The sequence below is a fragment of the Stegodyphus dumicola genome, chromosome 5 (genome assembly GCF_044657685.1).
Source record: "Stegodyphus dumicola isolate Sdum_Otavi_A_Nest chromosome 5, ASM4465768v1".
Classification (NCBI taxonomy): Eukaryota; Metazoa; Arthropoda; class Arachnida; order Araneae; family Eresidae; genus Stegodyphus; species Stegodyphus dumicola.
Window position 1 is genome coordinate 230,272,108 of NC_140772.1, and position 22,672 is coordinate 230,294,779.

The following is a 22,672-nucleotide window of genomic DNA, read 5'->3' on the forward strand; positions in this document are numbered from 1 at the left end:
TTCCATTATTTCATAAAACACTATTTTATATTTGTGGTTTTATAATTATTATGTGTCATCTCCACTAGGTTTAAACTGCTGATCTAAAATCCAGAATTGCTAAACTCCTGATGAAAATTCCAAATCTCAGACTAAGAAGTCATTAAATATATTGATTATTTTTTTAATAAAATATTGTACTCTTGAATACCCTTTTTCTATTATATATTTTTAGAGTTAAAAACATGCTTTTAACAGTGGAGCACCATCAGTGTAATAATAAAATAAGTGATTTAAAAAGCAGCAAACAAGCTTAATAGTAAATGTTTATTTTTAGTAATATGCCTAAATTTATATAATTTGTATTTTAACTGATAATTTTCGTGAACACAGCCTTGTTGTAATTAATAATAGTTATTTCTAACATCTGGATATCTAGGTACAGGATTGTTTAATTTCTCAGTTTCCTTGTTGTCAATAAGCTGTACATTTTAAAAAAGAGAAGCGTACAATTCTCAGATTGGCAAAATGAACCTTATATTGATATTGGGTTTGTAGATAAGCTGTGTATTTTGAGGAAAACTTGAATAGACAACCCTTCAAAGAATATTTGCTCTTTAAAAGAGAAGGGCACCTCTTACCTTGTCATTAAAAACAGGTAGTTGTATGTGTGGGTGCGTGAGTAAACTAATATCAATTAAAGGTTGGTTTTTGTTTTAAATTATGTAGTGATACACAATAATATGCCGTAGGTCTTCCTTATTGTAGTATATATGATAAAGATAAATGTGTTGTATATTCCTTAATATTTATAAGGTATTGTAATAGAGAATTTGATGATGAAAAAATACTAATACAGCATCAAAAAGCAAAACATTTCAAGTGCCACATTTGTCACAAAAAGCTCTATACAGGCCCTGGTTTGGCAATTCATTGCATGCAGGTATGAATTAATGTTGTGAAATAAAATATGCTGTACATTTGAGTAATCAGTATGTTTCATCTATTTATAATTAAAAAAGAAATGTTATTTTGAAATTTATGAAGTCTTGTGGATCATGTGTGTTTATCAAAACAATCATGGCACTGTAAACATTACCTTCCCTTAACTCAGCAAAGGTTTGTCTCTGAAACCCTAAAGCTCTAAAGTTAGTTTTCTTTAATGGCTGCTGACTTAAAAACTATTGGTAGTTTGGGAATCTTTCTAAAAATATTTGTAAAAACCACGTACTTGCAGCCACTTTTCCTTTTTATTTGTAAACAGTAGCCAAATTTTGCCAAGATGGTTGCGTTCAGATATTAATTACCAAAATCTGTTTCTTATAAAATGTTTCTTTTTATTATTATTTATAGACATGTTCTTTTTGTGAGTTCCCAAAATCAGCAGTAAGTTGCTGATTTTTCATAGGGGTATAGATAATCGCGAAGTACCAAACAAAAACGTTTTTCAAGTTTTCTGTCAGTATATTTGGAGATGTTTTTAGTAAAAATATATTTACGGGTACCGCTTGGTGAAAATTGGCAATTTTTGCTGGTACATGGATACTGAGCTTGTGCAATTCTTTGACTTGTTATTTTGGCTTGTGTAGCAGCGATTTTTGCACCAAAAATCTCAGCTGCACAAAAAAGAAAAAGAATTGCACAAACTTGGTATCCATGTACACATCGACCTATTTTTCACTTTAAACAAACCACAGAATTGCACACTCCCTTGACTTTATCCATGTACACATTTACCTATTTTAACTTAAAAATAAATCAGAGAATTCCACAAACTAGGCATTGCGCACTCTCTATGTCCATGTACACATTGAACTACATTCACTTAAAAAGTCAAAGAAGCAACCAACAAAAAAAATGTATAATCTCAATAAATTACATTTTAAATCAAACAATGAAATAACATAAGAAAGGAAATTCATATTTGCACTACACAAAGGAAATATCCACTTATCTCATATACGAATTAACACATCTTCGGTCAAACAAAATTTCATAACAGCATCCAAAAACTTCCTAAAATTATATGAACTAAAATCTGTATACTGGTGTCGCCACATAAATTCACAAAATAAGAGGAAAAAAATATCCTCCGTTGTGTTGTTATCGTCCAACATTCGCCCATATGCATTTCCTTTCTACAAATGGAACACTCAATAATGTCTACTAAGTAAACCTTCATTTACACACCAGTCAAGTAATGCCCTTTTCTCCTTTCTTTCCAAATCGTACAGAAACTTCAAATTAATCTTACCACATTCAGCCATTTTACTGTTTAAACAAAAAAAAAAAAACAAGCAATATACTTCCTAACAAATACACACCACAAACCCTTACAAACTTGCCGCTATTATGCAACCAATTAACATCATAATAGAGTTTCCATAACATTCAACTACTCAGGCTATCATAAATGAAACTACAACTTCACAATAATACAAGGGGGTACCTTTCTCTCTACTCTAACCATGTTTTTTTTATAGTAATATATTTATAAATATTATTTATAAAGTCTATTCATTGGATGGTTTTTCGCTTGTAATATAATATGGATTTAGTTCATTTCATATTTTTTTGTCATAAAGAAAGTGCACTATATCGCATTATGTGAAATGCACTAAAGGCATCACTGTAATCCTTCTATCCTGAAACATCTATTTCTAAACTGAAATTCATCAAGATTTTAGTTTTATATATAAAAGCCTCTGTAAAGCCTTTTGTCATCAGTTAAAAACATTTTCTCCCATTTTTAGGTGCATAAAGATACTCTCGATAAAGTTCCAAATGCTTTGCCAAATAGAAATAGTGTAGATATAGAAATTTATGGAATGGAAGGTATTCCTGAAGAAGATATGAGGGAACATGAACGGCAAAAGCAGGGCAACTCCAGAGGTGAGTAATTATAAATTTTTAGTTTCCACAGTTTATTTTTCACCTTCTACAAATATAATTTGTAATAATTAGTTTAACAAAGCCTTTTAGTTTTGAGATATTGTGCAGATCAGCAATAGTAATTAGCTTATACAGTAATTATCTTATACACAGCTGCATAACCGTCTCGCTGCATATCCCACGATTTCCACAGACAACGTAGAAGTGGGAAAATTTGTGCAACCTGCAATTTCCACGGGGATGCATTTTTTCCATCTGTTTGACTGTGCAACCCGCTCTTTTCCCATTCGTGTTTTCATTTCGGCTTTTCTCTGATGTTTAAATGTTTATTCAGCTCTGGGTTAACAGATGGCATTAGTTGTCCATATTTCGAAGCATGTTCTGTACCATTTTGTATGCTCTTTTTAAAGCTCAAAGATGTCTGTAGTTTAACTCTCAATTCTATGAGATGAATTGCCGGACATTTTGCTAGCCATATATCCCCAATCCCATGAAGAACGAGCCTCGTAGACAGTGTGCCGTTTGTTGCTAAAAAATCTGACACTGGCAAAAAAAAATTACAAAGAAATGTGAATTTGATGCAAAGGCTGTAAAGTAGGACTTTGCATCGAGCCTTGTTTCAAAGCTTATCATACCAAACTTCATTTACAATAATGTTTTGTTAGTATTTTGCATATTGTCATTAGTATATACATTTTACCTCTGTATTTCATAAAATAAATCGTAATTTAACCAAGAATAATTGTCGAAATTTAGCTTTTGTATGATTATTCTTCAATTTCAATTTTCCAAGAACTTTTTTTATGATCTAATTCTGTATTGAATAAAAACTCTTTCATAGTTTTTTTTTTTTTTTTTTTTTTTTTTTTTTTTTTTTTTTACACATTTTAACTCTAAAGTATGTTTAAATCTGAAATATGTAATAAATAATACTCAATTTTTTAATCTATTGTGATAAAAAAGTTGTGCAGCGAGAAGGATAATGTTTGTCTATGCCCATTTTGATAATATTAAACGAGGAGAAAAAATGTATATCAAAAATGTAAAATCAAATTTAACTCTAATATAAATAGAACTAGAAACACATAAATAGATATTTTCACAGCATTTTTAATTAGAAAAATTTAAGTTTTTTTTATGAACTGTTCATCATGTTTCTCGAAATTATTTGACAGATTCTGTACGGTTAATCTTAAAACTCAGAGTGGACAGTGCCTTCCTTTTTTGAAGAGAACATGCCTGTATAATTTTTTTAATTAGGCAAAAAAAGTAACCTTATTTTAGCATGGATATTCACAGCAAAAAAAAACCAAGCTGTTTGGTGACATAATCTTTACTTGGAAACATTTATGTGCTGATTTTTATAAACTATTTTGAATATATTTGGGGACTTCAATTTAAAAAGTTTATTCTATAATATTTAGATCGTGATTACCAAACTTTTGATCACTATATGTGAAGTGTTTACATGTATGCGAATGTGTATACTAATGGGCAAATTGGATAATGGCTGATTTCCAGTTTGGCAATTGGATAACAATATCCCAATGGTAACATTAACTATTAACAATATCCAAGCAATAACATTAAGTGGCATCTACTATAGACCAAAGAAAGTAATGTAATGATCTAATTCTTAAAATATGTATAATGAGTCTTAAATTTAGAAATTAGTTCGGGTAGAGTAGACTTTAAGGTACCCCTTGTATTATGGCGAAGTTGTTGTTTGATTTATCGCCAAGTTGTTGTTTCATTTATGGTAGCCTGAGTAGTTGAATGTTATGGAAACCCTATTGTGACAGAATCGGGTGCATGATTCTGGGAAATTTTGAATCATGGGATGTTTTGTAAGCGTTTTTGTGGTGTGTGTTGGTTTGATTAAGACCATAGAATGGCCGAATGTAGTAAGATTAATTTGAATTTTCTGTACGATTTGGAGCGAAAGGGGAAAAGAGCTTTAATTGACTGGTGTGTAAATGAAGGTTTACTTAGTAGCCGTTATAAGTGTCTTGTATGTAGGAAGGATATGCATCTAGTTGAACGTAAAAACCGTTTAGATGGATTTGAATGGGTTTATAGGAAGAAAGGTTTAGATGGTCACTATGTGAAGCGTTCGATCAGAAAGAGTACCTGGTTTGAAAAAAAGTCTTTGAGCATGATTGATATTTTGATTTTTACGTGGCTCTGGGTGTACGAAGCGAACTCGAAAATCATGGTAAGTGAATATTTGCTTTCGGTAGTGCTTAAATGTATAACATGTTTTTCCTTTTTTATATTATTTTATTGTTTGGTTTAAAATTTGTTTTATTGAGATTATGTATTTTTTGTTTGCCTATATTTTAGAATTTGGTGCTCCTTTGACTTTTTAAGTGAAAATATATCGATGTGTACATGGACAAAGTAAAGTGAGTGCGCAATGCAAGTTTGTGCAATTCTGGGATTTTTTTTTAAGTGAAAATAGGTCGACGTGTACATGGATAAAGTTAAAAGAGGGTGCAATGCCATTTTTGTGCAATTCGGGGATTTTTTTTAAAGTGAAACTAGGTCGGCATGTACATGGATAAAGTCAAAGGAGTGTGCAATGCCATTTTTGTGCAATTTGGGAATTTTTTTTAAGTGAAAATAAGTCAATGTATACATGAGTACCGAGTTTGTGCAATTGTTTGTCTTGTTATTTTGGCTTTGTGTAGCGGTGATGTTTGCTGCAAAAATCGCCGCTTCACAAGCGAAAATAATGAGTCGAAGAATTGCACAAAATCAGTATCCATGTACCACCAAATTTCGCCAAGGAGTACCCTAAACTATACTTTTACCATTAGTGCTTATTCAGATGATTTGTTAAGAAAATTTCTTTTGTGTAAAATATGTATGCTATCTCCATCACAATAAAGTTCTGGTTATTATAATATTCCTTTTTTATAAGCTTTTATTTAGTTTATGGTGACCATTTATTGATATAAATGCAACGTGATGAAGCTATTTTTTCAAAATTTGATTTACTTTTTTTATTTAATATTTAAGTAATTTTTCTCGTATATCTTTGTTTATTGAACAAACTGAGCCTACAAAATTTTACATTACGTCCTTGTTATAGTGGCCTCCAAGATTGAATCATCAATCAATCAAGATATCTCGCCACCTAAGTCTTTGATTGTTCTTATACCTTGCCATATTAGCACCTGCTGCATGTTCTTATATCTCGCCACATAGTCGCACTGTGTTGCATTTTCGCTGCTGCCACATGTTCGTACATTATTGAATTTTTATAAGGTTTTCGAATTTGCATTGTTTATTTAAAAATACTGTCAAAAGTCGTTAATTCGGACACCCATAATCCGGAATGATCTATAATCCGGACCTCAAAGCTAAAAACTTTCTGCGCATGCGCCGCGTTGGCACATGCGCACAGGCGTTTTACGCGTGAGCGTAAGACCTTGACTACTGCGCATATGCGTGTGCGCAAGTGCAGAATACGTTTTCGCCTGCGCGCTTAATGTATAACGGACGGTGTAAGATAAAATTATCTAATTATCTATTTCAGTTAATGTTAATGATTGCGTTGTTCCTTAATCTTCGAATTGGATCCCGCTTATTATTTTTTGCAGACTGTAAGAGTAATTTTATAAAAGTAAACTTGAACTTTCGATTATGTCAAATAGAATTTCCGATGCTGGAACTTCCAAATGATCTACAAAACGAAAGTATGTTTCGATGTCCAACAAACAAAAAGTGGAATTGCTGCAAAAAATGGATAAAGACATGAAGAATGTGACAGAGAGGTTAGTGGAAACGAAAAAATTTCGATTGACAAGTTAGTCGGTATTCTCGGCACAGCAATTAACGGGACTTGAACAGCGGGACTTTGTAACTGAGCAAGAAATTATGTCTGTTTATAGAATTAAAGAGAAAGTATTATCACATAAAATGAAGCAACTTAAACAACTTACATTGAAAGAAATGTTTAATAAAGTAAACAAATAAATATTAAGCTTTTTCTTTTTGCAAATTTTGATACCCTTTAGATCATAATTGTTCTTTATTTCATAAATTACGGTTTCATATTTTTAATTTTAGAATTTCTGCATGCCATCTTACGAGATTTAAACTGATGATCTATAATCCAGAAAAAATCGATAATCCAGAATCGCCGAAGTCCCGACGAGTCCGGATTAACGACTTTTGACTGTATATGTGTTGCTCTTTTTTTTTTTTTTTTTTTTTTTTTTTTAGCCCAGAACCAGAAGGGCTATTAATTTCGTTTTTGCATTTTTCCTTGATTCACTGTAAATGGCAAATCATTTTTGAATTGTTGCTACCAAATATTAGAGGCCTGTATTATATTTAAAGAAATTAAATAATGAAGAAGCTTTGAATTGTTGCTACCAAATATTAGAGGCCTGTATTATATTTAAAGAAATTAAATAATGAAGAAGCTGCATAAATGTATGTTTCTCGCATTGTGATAAAACAACGACTCCTAGAGACTCAAATTTTAAATAAGGTACGTCTCCATCTGAATATGGGAATCTGGAAGGTCAAATTTGGAATTGGTTTTATTATCTATTTCATATTTTGCAAAGTATTTATGCGTTTTTGATTAACAAACTCGGCTATTTCAAAGTTAGCCTTGGCAAAACTGTGTGGAGGAAAAAAAAAAAAATTTTATCTCCATCACATGAGACTGTTTTTTGAAAGTTCTAAAGACGTGCTGTTTTAAAATTATTTTGTGATGTTGCTGTTGAAATGAATTTAATGGTTTAAGTGTGAAGAACGTAAATAAATATGTATAAATGCATAAATGTGTGTATGTTTCTCACATTGTGATAAAACAACAGTATCTAGAGTGATCGAATTTTAAATAATGTACTCTTCCACCATATATGAGCATATGGAAGCCATAATTTGGAATTTGAAAGAAGAGGAATTATATAGAAGGTAACTGATGCTGTGTAGGTGAATTTGAAGGTGTTGGAAACTGTGAAAGCCCCTCTATATGGGAAACATGTTTTACATCTAAGTAATCAAAATGGATCTGTTTTAGAATTAATACTTAAATAATCTTTTGTTTTAGCTCCAGATAGTGATGAAGATCTTGATACCAAATCAGATAATAGCAATCAAGGTATGCCTAACATGCCAAGCATGTCTTCTATGACAGGGATGATGCCTGGAATGCCACCTATGCCGGGTATGATGCCAGGGATGCCGGGTATGGGTTTTGGTCCTCCAATGCCTGGTCCTTTAGGACCAATGCCTATGGGTAATTTATTTTTCTCTTAATTTGTTAGATAATTTTCAGTTTATGATATGTAGAGAGAAATTAATTTCGGATAATTCTTATTAGCGTATGTAAATAAAATTGATGTTTCTTCTAACTCTTAATTTGTAGAGGTGTACATGTATATATGAAAATTCAACTGCTTATCTTAGTCTACCTGAAAATGTAATTGAAATCTGTTTTAGTGCATGTAAACTAAAACTTGGAAATATTTGTTATAAGTTGTTATGTCAACATAGTAAGGACGAATAACTAATTACATAGTAAGGACGAATAATGACATAGTAAATAGTAACATAGTAAGGACGAATAATAATTGAAGGACGTATAACTTCCTACCAAAGGTAGACACGGAACGTCTTATAACAATAGCCCCACTGACACAGTACATAACGGGTCATGGCCCATTTCCATCTTATTTTATGCGTCATGGCATCTCAGCATCTGACAATTGTGTCTGTGGCATGCTAGGTTCTCCCGAGCACTACCTATTTGACTGCGGTCTAACAACAAACCACCACTTACCACATCCAATGAATGATAGAACACTTTACTATCGTTTCATAATCAAACACCCGCCAGCTATAAGGAGTATCTGCGCGGTTGTACAGCAAATCAACGCCCTAGGGCAAGACATTTGCGAGCCACTGTAGCATGGTACTGCAGACATTGTACTCAACTATTAGATATTCGCAGTATGTACACATTCTGTAATACACATTCCACATTCAATTTCGAGCCTCGTGTTAACATCTGCTTTCAATAGCCACCAACTTGCAGAAATAATGTTACTGACATGTTTATCAGTGTAAAGCACAGGGCACCCAATGGAATGATGTGTTATCGAAATATATAATATCCGTATAATGCACGAATGTAGTGTATGCAACGAAATATGTAATTCATGCAACAGAAGCCCCTAATGAAAGTATGTACATTATGTATTATGGGAACTGAGCATATTTCCGCACAGCGCTACTGCTTTACCCACACCTTACTATGTCTCACATGTTTCTTCTGAGTGTAATATTTGCATTTATGTGCTCTACGTGTTTCCATATGTATTCTATGTGTCATGATATGTATTCTCGTGTGTGTTTTTATGTCTTTATGTTACATAATTACGAGTGTGTTTTTATGTCTTTATGTTACGTAATTACGAGTGTGTTTTTATGCTTTAACGTTTAATTTTGTATATCTATGTGTTTCAGCTTATATTAGTGTTTTAATGCTATCCTTTATATTCTTTTTAAGTTACTTTGTGTTATTAACAACGTCCTATGTAAAAACTACCCGACATCTAGCCTCTGTATGGCCATGTAAACTCCTGGTGCAGCCTCACGGGGCTCCAGCGAGTTGCTTCTTCGAGATAGTGGAGGACGTGGGACATATGCCTGTTTACCTATGTTATACGTCAGGCGTCCCCGTCCTCCGTCACCTGTCACCTGTCAACATAGTAAATTTTGTTAGCATTCCCAGTTTTACATTCAAGCTAATTGCCCTAAAATTTTATGAAATGTTTTTAAAAGAAAAATGAAAATAAGCTTTACATTTTGTTGATGTTAATTGCTTGAACCTCCTGACCCTTGTTGTTGTTGTTTCTTATGGCTTTATTCGAAAATCAATAATAAAAACTTTTAAACATTACAACACTAAAATTCAAGACTTTACAATACCAATAAATTGAGACATAAAAATTTCACAATGGAAATCTTAAAAGTGTGATTAGAGGTGAAGCAACCATGCACTCAGAACATAAAATTCCTGGCCACCCAATACAGCAGGAGAACATCACCACTATGTTGTAACTAAGGTCTGGACAGATGAGCAAGTGCTGTTTATTCCTAGGTCTGTTTTAAAAACAAGGCTTTAGCTATTATTCAATGTGCCTATTCTGCTGAGATGCTTGACAAGTCATGTCCTGTGCTCAGTAGAAATTAGCCACAGCCTCTCTACATGGCCTGTGTCTGAACTCATTCCAGTCATTCCTGATAGTCTCCTATGTTTAGAAGATTGTTGTGGAAAAGAATGTGGATATCCTTGTTGTTCTAGAGGCTAACATCATGGATCATCTTAATTATACTGTTACATATTATATTGAGGCTTGCAATTCTCTTGTTGCTACCCATTGAAGAGAAACTGATCTTTTCAGTTCCCCTCCCTTTTTTTTTTTAATTTATTTATTGAATCTCTAGATGTACACAAAATTCTTGGCTAAATTTATAAATCTTATAAATGAAATTGCAGTTTTACAAAAAAGAAAAAGTATTTAAGCTCAATATTTTCACGCAAAATTTTGTCTCCAAGGTGTTTGGTTGATAGAACTTCATTCTGCATATGTATGCAATATATTTTAAATGTCTTTGAAATACTCTGATTTTAAATGAATAATTTAAAATTGTTAAAGGGTCGTAATTTAAGTGCACAAAATGTTACAATTGTGCTCTATTCTCGAGAGTATGTTTAAATCTGGTAAATTAATAAGATGGTAAGGAATATATATGAAGTAAATTTTTCCATGTTTTTAAGTGGATCCTCTTATTTAGAAGCGCCTGTGGTGGAAGGAAATTACTGTACACTTTTTTTAATTTTGAAATGAAAGTGAAGGCTATAGGCTTAATGTAACGGACGCATAGGCCCTTAAATAAACTATTACTGTCTTTCTGTGCATCTTCATGTTTATTTTGTACTGATGTAACTAAATGCATGAAAGGAAAGGATCCTTTCAGAATCTTATGCATATTCTCAAATTATAAAAAACAACTTTCATATTTTAAACTCGTACCGTAGTTTGAAAGTTGGGGAAAAACTCAGCTGTTGATTGTTGATGGTTGTAGAGTATTTGATTTATCATTACTGTATAATCATACTTTTTCTTTCAAAAAATTCACTTCTGTTCTAGCTTCTAGCATTCATACTATTCTTATTAGATATGTTATGACAACTTTCCTTTTCTTGAAGTTCTTATTTACCATAATAAAGGCTCCGAAATGTAAGTAGTGATATTACCAATGCTTAAAAATTGCTAATGTGATAGTAGTCAATGGAAAATTGATTATTATTTCTGCAATCCTTTAAAGTTATTACATTATTTAGTTAAAACACTGCATGTCTTTATTTCTCATTTATGTTTTGAGAATTCGCTTAACATATTGGAATCCATGCTTTTGTTCATATGAGAAAATATAAAATATGTACTTCAGTGTATGTTATATTTTACATATCATTTCATGATGCTGTATATAATACATTATACTCTGCAGAATACTGTGTTTCTCTGTTTAATTTTACAGTGTCTTTCTTGCATTATTTATCAATTAAATTTATTCATAAATATGTATATTACTTGAGTATTTTATTTTAATGATATTCTTTATTATTCAGATTAAATTTTGGGAACACATTACCCGCTATGTTACCCACTGTTATGTTATAGTACTTTTGTTATATATAAATAAATTTTTCTAGTAATAATCAGTTATCTTCATTTTAAAATAAACAAAAATATCAATTTTTAATTCTGTTAATATGAACTCTATTTTTTACATATATTCATTTTTTGTATTTATATGCTTTTTATTCTCTAAAGTAAAATGCATTAGTGTTTTTTTTTTAATCTTTTGTCTTTCTATAATATTACTTCATAAAAATCTTCCTAGTGCAAAATAAAAACTTTCTCTTTCTTTTTAAGACTTGCCAACTACCAGCATGAGCAAAGGTGGGCATCATGACTATTCTTTACCTTTTAACTGTTAAATATCTAATGGTTTTTCTGGTTCTTATTCTATCTACTCTTTCAAGAATTTTAATTTTCATATAGTTTCATGCTGTTCATATGTTTTATATGTAATTTAAACTTCTAATAAATTTTGATCTGCTGTGTCTTAAATTATGAAATTTAAAATTACACTGGATTCCACGAATTAAAGAAACATTGTGATAGCTCATCTTAAAAAAAAAAAAAAATCTATTCTCCTCTTCCTCCAGCTATTTTATATGAGCAGTAAAATAATGCCAACATGAACATGTATCTCTAAGCTATGTTAAAATGATTATATATAACAATAAATTTCAAATGAGTTGTTTAAGTTACTTCCAAACATTGAAAACATATGACCAAAAAAATTATTTGCTATCACCTGTATGCATAAAATTTTTCATGTACACTTTTTTCATGTTACCAAGGCTTTTATGTTAGGTAGCTAATACTTTTATCCAGCAAAATGATTCCAGACAGTGTGTGATATGGAGATGTTAAACTTCATAGGCATTTGTAGTGGCATTCTTCTTAGATTAAGGAAATATTTTGCTTAATAAAACCTCAATATTTCAGCAACACCCAAATGTGGAATTGTAGTTGTAATGACATTATTCCATGTAAGAGTTTTTTTAGATTGGGTTCAGGTGATAATGTCATGTTTTTCAGGCTGCTGGGCCCTATCCTGTGTATAACTCATAGAAGCATTCAAAAGTTAATAACTTCAATAAGCTTAGCTTTCTTTTCTGGTGGAGTTCCCCAACTATCCCTTTGATTTGCAAATATTTGGCCCACTTAAAAAAACATTGGAGAGTTGCTGGTTCACAGATGACAGTAAGGTCTTAAAAATAGTTCCATATATGATCAAAAGACTTTACTAATGTTATTTATTATCTGATGGATCAGTGGAATATATGTTTAACTGACAAGGTGATTATGTATTGACAATTAGTAATTTTTTTGCCCAACCCAGGACAGAATGATCTTTACTAGTATGAGTTGGAACTTTAATAGTGGCAACTATTTATTTACAAGGAATACAAAAGTGATTCATGTCACCATGTTTTACAGTCCTTCAGTATAGTTGCCAGCATTGTGTACAACCTGTTTCCAACGATGTGGAAGTCGCAAAATACCTGTAGCAGCGCCTGTTTTGTTGATAGTGTGAACTGGCTTAGATCTGGGGAGTATGGTGGATGGTAAAGCACTTCCCAGCCCCATCGCTTGAACAAATCAGTCACAGCTTGCGCTGCATGCGGCCGAGCATTGTCATGCAAAATGAGAGGAGCGTTCTGCAGAAAGTTTCGCCGTTTTTTTCTCAAAGCTGGTTGGAGATTGTGCTCCAAAAATGAGCAGTAATACTACGCAGTGACGGTCTGCTGTAGGGGAGCGGTATGCGTTAGGATGACACCATCACAGTCGTACACGAGAATCACCATAACTTTCACATTGCTGGGGTTCTGACGAAATTTCGAACATCGTGGTGACCCGTGATGACGCCATTCGTTTGATTGCCGTTTCAGTTCTGGCTGGTACGATCAGGCCCAAGTCTCATCCAGCGTAATGATACGGCGTAAAAAAGCATCTCCTTCGCGCTCTAGGTGGGTTCGGGCAGCAACGTATCGTAGCCATTTCTGCATTTCTGTCAGTTGATGTGGAACCCGTCGTGAAGCAATTTTTCTCATGGACAGGCGTTCCTTCAGAATGTGCAGCACAGTCGTATGCACTAATCCTGTTTGTCCGGCCAGCTGACGAATTGTTTGGCGGCAATCACTGTCCATTAGTGCGGCAACAGCTTGCACGTCTGCATAGCTGACACTCGGACGACCTGGCTGCAGCATGTTTGCCACGTTTTGGCGTCCTTCATTGAATGCTTTCACCCATCTTGCTACGGTTCTGTAAGGCAATGCAGATTCCCCGCAAGCTTCTTGAAGCCCTTGATGACACTGTCGTGCTGTACGACCTCTGGCACATTCAATTTTTATCCAACATCTTTTTTTTTTTTTTTTTTTTTTTTTTTTTTTGAAAACATCCTGACAACACTTACTTTAGACCGCAAGCTAATACAAGGATCTGTTCTTCGTGTCACTCCGCATGCGCATGTCGTAGGCAGGACGAGTCTTTTTGCTGAGAGGTAAGGTAGATATGTGGTTTACGTGTGGTATACGTGATATTCTTTGGTTTTGTTGCGTAGCATTTTTTCAGCTGTGTTGCCGCTATTAAAGTTCCAACCCTCGTACATTCATTTTGTGTATTCTTGTATGTTTGTTTAATCGACAAGGTTGTTTGTGTATACTGATGCAATATCTGCTATGTTCCACTTTTCAATTTGCAAAAATATATTTATGCTAATAAACCATTGCAGAAATTTATCACAGTCTCAATCAACTTTTGGTTGAACATGATTTAAATATAAAAGATTTCTTGACCTTTTGTGCAGAGGCATTGCCGGAAGCATTCTTATTAAAAGTTTACTCATTCATTGTTTGGCCATTGAAACAGTGGATGGATATCATTATGTGTATGGTCAACCAAGTCAAACTTTAGAACTAAATCTGATTCAACATTGTATTGAATTTTTTAGGCAAATGATCCAAAAGTATATAAGTGCTGTTTCCTTTAACCACGAAGGATGTATATATATAATATTCTTAAAGAGCATTGATGGTTAATCTGTAATGAGTAAATAAAGAATTTCTTATTTAAACAATTTTGTCATTCTAAACAATGTAATTTGTTTTTAAAAAAAAGTAATTTATAGATCATTCAGAATTTTTTTTTTTTTTTTTTTTTATCACAGTACTTTTCCGCTTTAATTTTTGGAAACCAGTGTATGTATGGAAATTTATAACACTTCTGTATACTGTACTGGGTAATTTAAAATATTTTTAATAAAAATTATGAAATAACTATTTTCATAAATTTGTTATTTTGATATAACTGGTCATTAAACTTAGAAAGTACTTAAAATTTCGTGGAGGAGCTTTTTGAAACAGTATTACATTTTTTATTAAAATTTAATAGTTTCAGAAAAAGAAAAATTAGGGGATAAACTTTTAAATAATGTTTCGGTGTTTACTGTGTCCGTTAACAGCTGAGCAGTAAAATCACTGAATATACTGCACTGCTGGCCACCGTTAATGCAACACCCTGAAGGAAGCATGCAAATAACATGAAATTTACAACATGCATTAGCAGAGGTGAGATATGTAAATGATTAGAATTTCAGCGCAGACGCACATCACGTGCGCCTGTGGCGCCACTTCAAAGTGCTATTTAAGGCTTGGAGTTTTCGACGATTTCAAGTTCGGCAATTGTGTTTTTCTTGTGGTTTTTTTTTTTTCAAAAAAACAATCAATTATGCCTCATAGTAAACAGCGATCATCATTTGATCAAGTATTCAAGTTCAACAGAGGAAGGATAGTGGCCTACCGAGAGTGTGTATTATCTTTCAGGGAAATCGGTAGTCATGTTGGACGAAACCAAACTGTAATGCGGATATGTGATCGTTGGATGCAGGAGGGTACAACGGACCGACGTGTTCGATCGCATCCACCTCAGTGCACCACTTCACATGATGACAAAGGAACATTGTGCGCATTGCAGTGACGGATCGCTCAGTCACATCACAAACCATAGCACAGTACATTCAATCTGTAACGCATCATCCAGTGTCTGCGCGTACTATTCGAAGCCGTTTACAGCAGAGTGGTGTGTCTGCAAGACGTCCATTGCTTCGTCTACCCTTGACGCAGAACCACAGACGTCTCTGCTGCCGATGGTGCTTTGAAAGAAGGATGTGAACGGCAGAATGGAATGAAATTGTCTTTACTGAGGAGTCACGCTTCTGTCTACAACACCACGATGGTCAGATTCGAGCCTGGAGAACACCGTGGAGAGAGGATGCTGAACAGCTGCATTATGCACCGCCACACTGGTCCTGCACAGGGTATTATGGTATGGGGCGGTATTGGATATCACTCTTGCACTCCTCTAATACACATTGCCGGTGCTTTAAACAGCCAGTTACAAGGTGTCTACATCTCCAAGGTGTTAGAGCCAGTTGTCCTTCCTTACCTTCAGGGCTTGCCCACAGCTATATTTCAACAGGATAATGCGCGATCACATGTGGCACGCATTGTGGAAGGGTTCTTCGTCAATCGCCAGATTGAATTGCTTCTCTGGCCGGCTCGCTCTCCGGATCTTTCGCTGATAGAAAACATGTAATCCATGGTTGCTGAACGATTGACCCAGATTACGTCCCAAGCTGCCTCACCAGATCAACTTTGGCAACGTGTGGAAGCTGCTTGGTCTGCTGTACCCCAAGAACGCATCCAAAGTCTATTTGAATCAATGCCGAGGCGTGTGGCAGTGGGGATCTCCAACAATGGCGGCTACTCTGGCTACTGATTCTGGAAGGAACCGCACTTCGCAGAAGTCTATAAATTTAATCATTTGATACTTGGTCAACATGTTATCTACTAAATAAATTTTGTTGTGATGTCTCCTGTCTTCTCAGTGTAGTTCATCCTGGTTTAAAATCCTGGTAAATGGGCTGGCTGCTTGGACGTTTTTGTAGTTGTTTCCCATATTTAATGTGAATATGAGCCAGTTTCTTTAGGAAGTCTTCTCTAGAAGCATGCTTTCCCTTATTCTGATAGCCTTTACATACTTTGCAATAATCTAAACCCCACTCCTGCAGAGAGGTTGGGATGAAAATAATTTTTGTTTCCTCTTTTTATGCAAGCAAATCATGAAGTTTGGTAAATTTTATTTTCATTATCTGAATATAGTTTTATTTACAACTAACAGCTTTCACTGACTTTTAAGGTTTTTGTCTCACGTTAAAATGTTCTAGTTGGAAAATATCCACTTGATGCAATTCATCATCTGTTCTCAGGCCTAAGCTAGCCTAAGAAATTAGATGGATTAATTTTCTTGCTTGCCATTTACATCTTTGTGCTGAATTGTTGGCTTAAAAATTTATTATTACATTTGATTGTTTACCACTATTTCCATTACTTCAGAATAAAACTTTATTCAAATGTTTTATTTTTCTCTTGAGGATCACATGCTGATAATCTCTTCTCATGATATGTTTTTTAGAAGTTTTTAATTTTTATAAGTGTATATGTCTGCAAGGTAGAGGTACAAATTACTCTCCATTCTGATATGTACCTTTTATACCTTGCTTTTATTGTGAAAGAATGAATAAATGAAACAAGATAGGCAAGGTTTTTAACAGCAAAATTTATCAATAAAATGTTCTAGAGTTATTGATTTAAATAGTCCCCTCTGTTTTTATGTAGTTTTGCTCTGAAGGTAATAAGTGTAATATATTTAGAGATGCATATTAATGATTGTTTAAATAGTCCCCTCTGTTTTTATGTAGTTTTGCTCTGAAGGTAATAAGTGTAATATATTTAGAGATGCATATTAATGATTGTTTAATTGCTGTTATCTATTAATATTTTTTTAAACAATTTCCATTGACTGGAGCATTTCTGCTCAGTATCTTTACAGAAGATATCTTTTCTTGCATTATCATGTCAACATTGCCTCTTGCTTAATAGCCAAGTGAACAAATCTACTGAAAATTTATAAATCAGTCTCAGCTGTTACTGATTGCATTTGGTAATTTTCCCCATGTGTGTCATGATTGCGAGCCAGTTTTAATTTTTCCCAGAAAACATCCCTCTAAGACAGATAATCTTTGGATAAATGATTTCCAGCTGTCTGCCAGTTGATCCCTTTTTTAGTAATTAAGGGAAAACATTCCACTTGCTGTTTTATCCTTGTTTAACTTTTTTGAAAAATTCGTGATTGACTTTACATGGATATCCAATTTTTTTTAATGCATTATAAGACTGCTTGATTTTTTCAACAGTATTTTTACTAGTTTTATGTATTTGTGACTTCATATTCTGTTTTTTATTCTCCTCTTATTTAAAAAATTAGTTTTGATTTGATACTAATTTCTTTCGTTTTATTAGATCATGATATTAAGTGTTTCAAAAAATTTCTTAATGAGTGAATCCTTCTGTGGTGTAAGACCAGTTATTGTAAGTTTTTTGTCTAATTAATTGCTGGACATTTTTCTCTGCCTTTTAGTATGCATATTTATACAAATTTATATTAAAAAATTATTTTATATATTAAAATATTTACAGTTTTCTTTTAAAAAATGATACATACATATATATAGTCTGTGTAAAAAATTTGTAGACAAAGTGTATAATACTTTGAAGCAATCCCCTCCACTGTTAATGCACTCTTGTCAGTGTAGTTTCTACTACTGCTGGAGATATAATTTCTAATATTTCATCAAATGCTTCATAATTTCAGTTATTACTAAATCTTCCAAATGCTGCGTCAGCAATTTTTTTTTTTTTTTTTTTTTTTTTTTTTTAACGAAAAGTCTGATAGGAATGGAAAGAATATTTGACTGCATAGATTGAATTGTAAACTAAGAATTAAGGAACAACTACTGCTGCATATTATGATACATTATCATGATATAAAAGGTCTTCCTTCCATCACTTATAATAGCATACACTGTACGTGATCTCGTAGGCTCTTAAGGTATTCATATAGTAAGTTATAGTTATCCTTCTGGAAAGATTTAAGGTGCAGTTCCATAAATGTTTACAAAAAAAATTATCTCTTAATTGTAATTTTAGATTTCCCACCCTCCACCCCAATTCATCCATTAATTGTCTATTAAAGCGAACCATGGTTTGACCAGTAATTTTTGCACATAGTTTTCTCAGTTCCCATTTCTGATAAAAATTGTGAACAGTCATTTATCCTAATTTAAACTCTTCAATAATCATTTTAGGAGTTTATCTTCAATCATGCTGCATGCAGTACAACAATTGAGCAATATTTTATTAACAAGTGCAGCTGAATGCTTTTATGCCATCAATCACACTTTATTCCACTTAAATTAGGCTGATCATTTAATTTTAGACTCTGTATATACCATCATCAGTCTACAAATTTTCCAGACAGACTGCATGTATAAATTGAAAATGAATATTTAACTATTTACAAATTTTCTAGTAAATTCTGTTCAAATAATTTTTAAGCATCTTTGTTGTGTTGTTAATAATTATTGCTTTATTTTTCAGGCATGGGACCAGGCTTCATGGGTCCTGGGTAAGTTTTGATTTTTTTTTTTTTTTTTTAATTATATTCTGTCCATGTCCTAGCCTTTCTTGGTGCTAATGACACTAATATGCATGCTTTTGGAGTTGAAACATTTAATCTGTAAAACAGTTTTACTCAGGATTTGTCGAGTTGATTTTTATTTTTGTGTTCTTTAATAGTTGCTCGGGGAACGATAAGACAAACTGTTATTTTCATCTCTGTATGTGTCGTCAGCGTAGAATTAAAATAGCTGCAAAAGAAATTCTTTTGAATAGAAAGAAATTACTCAGAAATGCAGTACAAATTCTGAGATTCAGACTCATTGGGACTTCAGCTATTTTGGATTTTTCCAAACATTATATCATCAGTTTAAATCCAGTAAGGTGACAGGTAGAAATTATAAAATTAAAGATATGAAATAGTGATTTATGAGTGTAAGGGAATCGAAATTTACCAAAGAAAAAAATCATTATTTATTTTTTTGCTTCTTTCAATGTAAGTTGTTTACGTTGCTTCATTTTTTTTTTTTTTTTTTTTTTTTTTTTTTGTGTGTGTGTGTGTGTGTGTGCTAATACTTTCTCTTTAATTCTGTATATGGTGTATATTCTTATCTGCTTATAAAGTTCTACTGGTCAAGTCTTGTAATTTCCGTGTCAAGAATTCCCATTTAATTGTCAGTCGAAGTTTTTTCATGCTTAAGAACTCCTCTGTCACTTTCTTCACAGTTAGTTATGATGTTGTCTGGATTTTCCTTTAGTTGATTGGAATCATCAATCAACTAAATCAAATCAACCTTTGTCATCACAATTGAAAACTTCTGTTATCATTTATCTCTTCTCCACATTTCTTCAGAATTTCCATTAATTGAAAAATTTTGCGTTTGTGACAACTGAAAACCTTGAAATTTGCAGCTATAATCATAAAGCTTAATGAGCATACGTTATGTACTGTTGGTTATTAAAGGGATGTTCCATTAAATTTTGTTTTGCTTCTGTCATACAATAATGAAGTTAAGCATGTATTTAGTCATTTATTATACTCACGCCTGTTGTCTGTGCATGCTTAAAGCTTCTCTGAGCATTTAATAAATAAATGTAAACTCGGCGTCTAGGGGATTTCTACGCTGACGACACACATTTATGTGACTAGGTATTTATTGATGGAGATACAGTGATGAGTATTTACAAATGGAAAAAGAATTGTAATTGAGAAGTTAACAGCTTCGTCATCTGTTAATACGTCTTAGTCGAAAACATGACTGTTCTCTTTTGCTTACATCATCCATCATTCGTCTCACTCCGATACCGTTAGTTGTGTTGAGTTGTCACACTCCTGCTACTCACACTCAGGTATCCTGACACGACAGAGCCTCCTGGCGATGATGGAGTTACAGCAAAATCTGAAAAGAGTAATTAAAAAAAGAAAAAAATGTTCTTTTGGATGTATCATCTTGGAATGTTCTGAGGATTTAAAAAAAAAGAAACATCATTTTCTTGGAGTGTCAATGCATCATCTTGAGGGGAAAAGAAATGTTATTTCTCCAAATCGTCTTAATTGCTCAAGCGTCTTTAGGAGCATATCTGGGATATCTTGGCAAGGCAAAAAAAGAAAAATAATTGAACATCTTAATAAATCCTGTATATATAAAAATTCTATGTAGGGAGAAAAAAAAGCTTTTCAACTAATTAAAAAAAATTAACAGGAAAAGGCATGAAAGGTAGTAAATACTAAATAGAATGTCCGATTGTATGGTATACCAATTCTGAATTAAGAGTTCATCCTTAAAAAGCCCATAGTTTCATCAGATCAGCAGCTCTAGAAGTTTTGTTAGGACCTTCATGTATTCCAACTTTCTCTACCTCATAACGGTCATTTGGCTTAACAGCTGTGACTTTGTAGAGTCCAAAAAATCAGAGACGGAGTTTGATTCTAGTTCCAAATTCAGGTCGATATTGCAGTCCAAGTCGGATTGGCATTTGGTCTCCCAAGTTTATATTTGCAGGCAGGTTTGCGATATTTCTTAAACTGTGGTATATTTGATTGCTCTAAACAGAGGATGTTCGGTTGAGCTTCAATGCATAATGCAGCCTTTTCATCATCTTGCTGCATCAGCAATTACAATGTCTTTGAAGTCCGTTTAAATTTTCTTCATTTATACATCCAGTCTCTTTTCTTGCATTTCTTTGGACATGAAGTAGCTAAACAATATGAAACAGTAATTTTTCTTCCAAGTATTTCAGCATTCTTTGTTGCCACAAAAGCTTCAACTGCATCTTTTTCCTGCATGTAACTTATGGTAGCATTTGGATGTACAGGGGATAAATTCAGAGTTATCTGAGATGTTCGGCAATCTGAGAAATTGTGGTATCAGCTGGAATGTCAGAGAGAAATATTTTCCTTGGTTTATATCTCTTTTCTTCCTGGTCTTTGCATCTTTTTTCGGCATAGCAGTATCTGAAATATCAGAAGAGAAAGCTTTGATTTCTTCTGTAGTGATATCAGTAGGCAAAATTTCCAAATAGAGAGTTCTAGTATCTGGTGCTTCATCATCAAGAGTGATATCAGTAGTGATATCAGTAGGCAAAATTTCCAAATAGAGAGTTCTAGTATCTGGTGCTTCATCATCAAGAGTCTTCTGTGAAAAGGGAAGTTGTTCATTTTCCGCCAATTAATTTTTGTTCTGGGTTTTCTAATTCACTGTCAGAATCGAAAATAGTAGTTTCTAATAACAAATCGAAATTAGTTAAAGCATTCACAATTGTAGTATAACATTCATCAGTGGAAATGGCGCATTATAAATTCAGAACATTAAGAATCGGAATTAGATCTGCCAGAGTGAAAATATTTAACTTAACATTACTTAACTTCGGCAGTGGGAAAAGAGCTAGCTAGTCTTGTGAATTCATAAAGTCATTTGCAGTTTGCTCGGTGCCTTCTTGACCAAACACAAATTTATGTAGGAGCTTAATTGCTTTCGTGGAAGCTGATTTTAAAGATTTAGCTATATGTGGTATATCATTTAGAGTTGACATTGTCACAGCTTAACGATTTCATAGAACAAAATTGAGAAACAAGTTAATACAATAAAATGAAAATTGAGTTTCAATTTCGAAAACAAAAGTTCTGGTTTTAACACAGTACGTTCTAATGGTAAAAATATAATTTCAGTTCATCAAAATTGAATTCAAAGATTCTTTAATTTTACTGCATTAAAATTGAATTCAAAAGATTCTTTATTTGATTCTTAAAGAAAGCTTACCTTTACTGAAGAAGAATCGGTCGAAGAGCCCATGTAAACTCAACATCTAGAGGATTTCTACGCTGACAACACACATTTAGGTGACTAAGTATTTGTTAAGTTATTAAATGGAGATACAGTGATGAGTATTTACAAATGGAAAATGAGTTATGATTGAGAAGTTAACAGCTCCGTCATCTATTAATACATCTTAGTCTAAAACATGACTGTTCTCTTTTGCTTACATCGTCCATCATTCGTCTCACTCCAATACCATTAGTTGTGTTGAGTTGTCGCACTCCTGCTACTCACATAAATTCCTACTTAAGGTTTATCCAGAGTCCCAGCTAGACACTTTGTGGTCTGATGCAGTCTCTGC

At 33.1% G+C, this 22,672-nt stretch overlaps 1 protein-coding gene across 2 annotated transcripts in view; it reads left to right on the forward strand.

The window, feature by feature from the left end:
- The window catches only part of LOC118186443 (BUB3-interacting and GLEBS motif-containing protein ZNF207-like), a 68,191-nt gene that overhangs the window by 3,223 nt on the left and 42,296 nt on the right, over nucleotides 1–22,672 (forward strand). The window contains exons 2-6 of one of the 2 annotated variants that reach the window (XM_035356545.2): nucleotides 796–922; nucleotides 2,733–2,871; nucleotides 7,943–8,131; nucleotides 11,841–11,867; nucleotides 19,037–19,064. In XM_035356545.2, the coding sequence (XP_035212436.1) occupies nucleotides 796–922; nucleotides 2,733–2,871; nucleotides 7,943–8,131; nucleotides 11,841–11,867; nucleotides 19,037–19,064 (510 nt within the window). The remainder of the gene's footprint in view (nucleotides 1–795; nucleotides 923–2,732; nucleotides 2,872–7,942; nucleotides 8,132–11,840; nucleotides 11,868–19,036; nucleotides 19,065–22,672) is intronic. The other variant, XM_035356546.2, reaches the window with a different exon arrangement.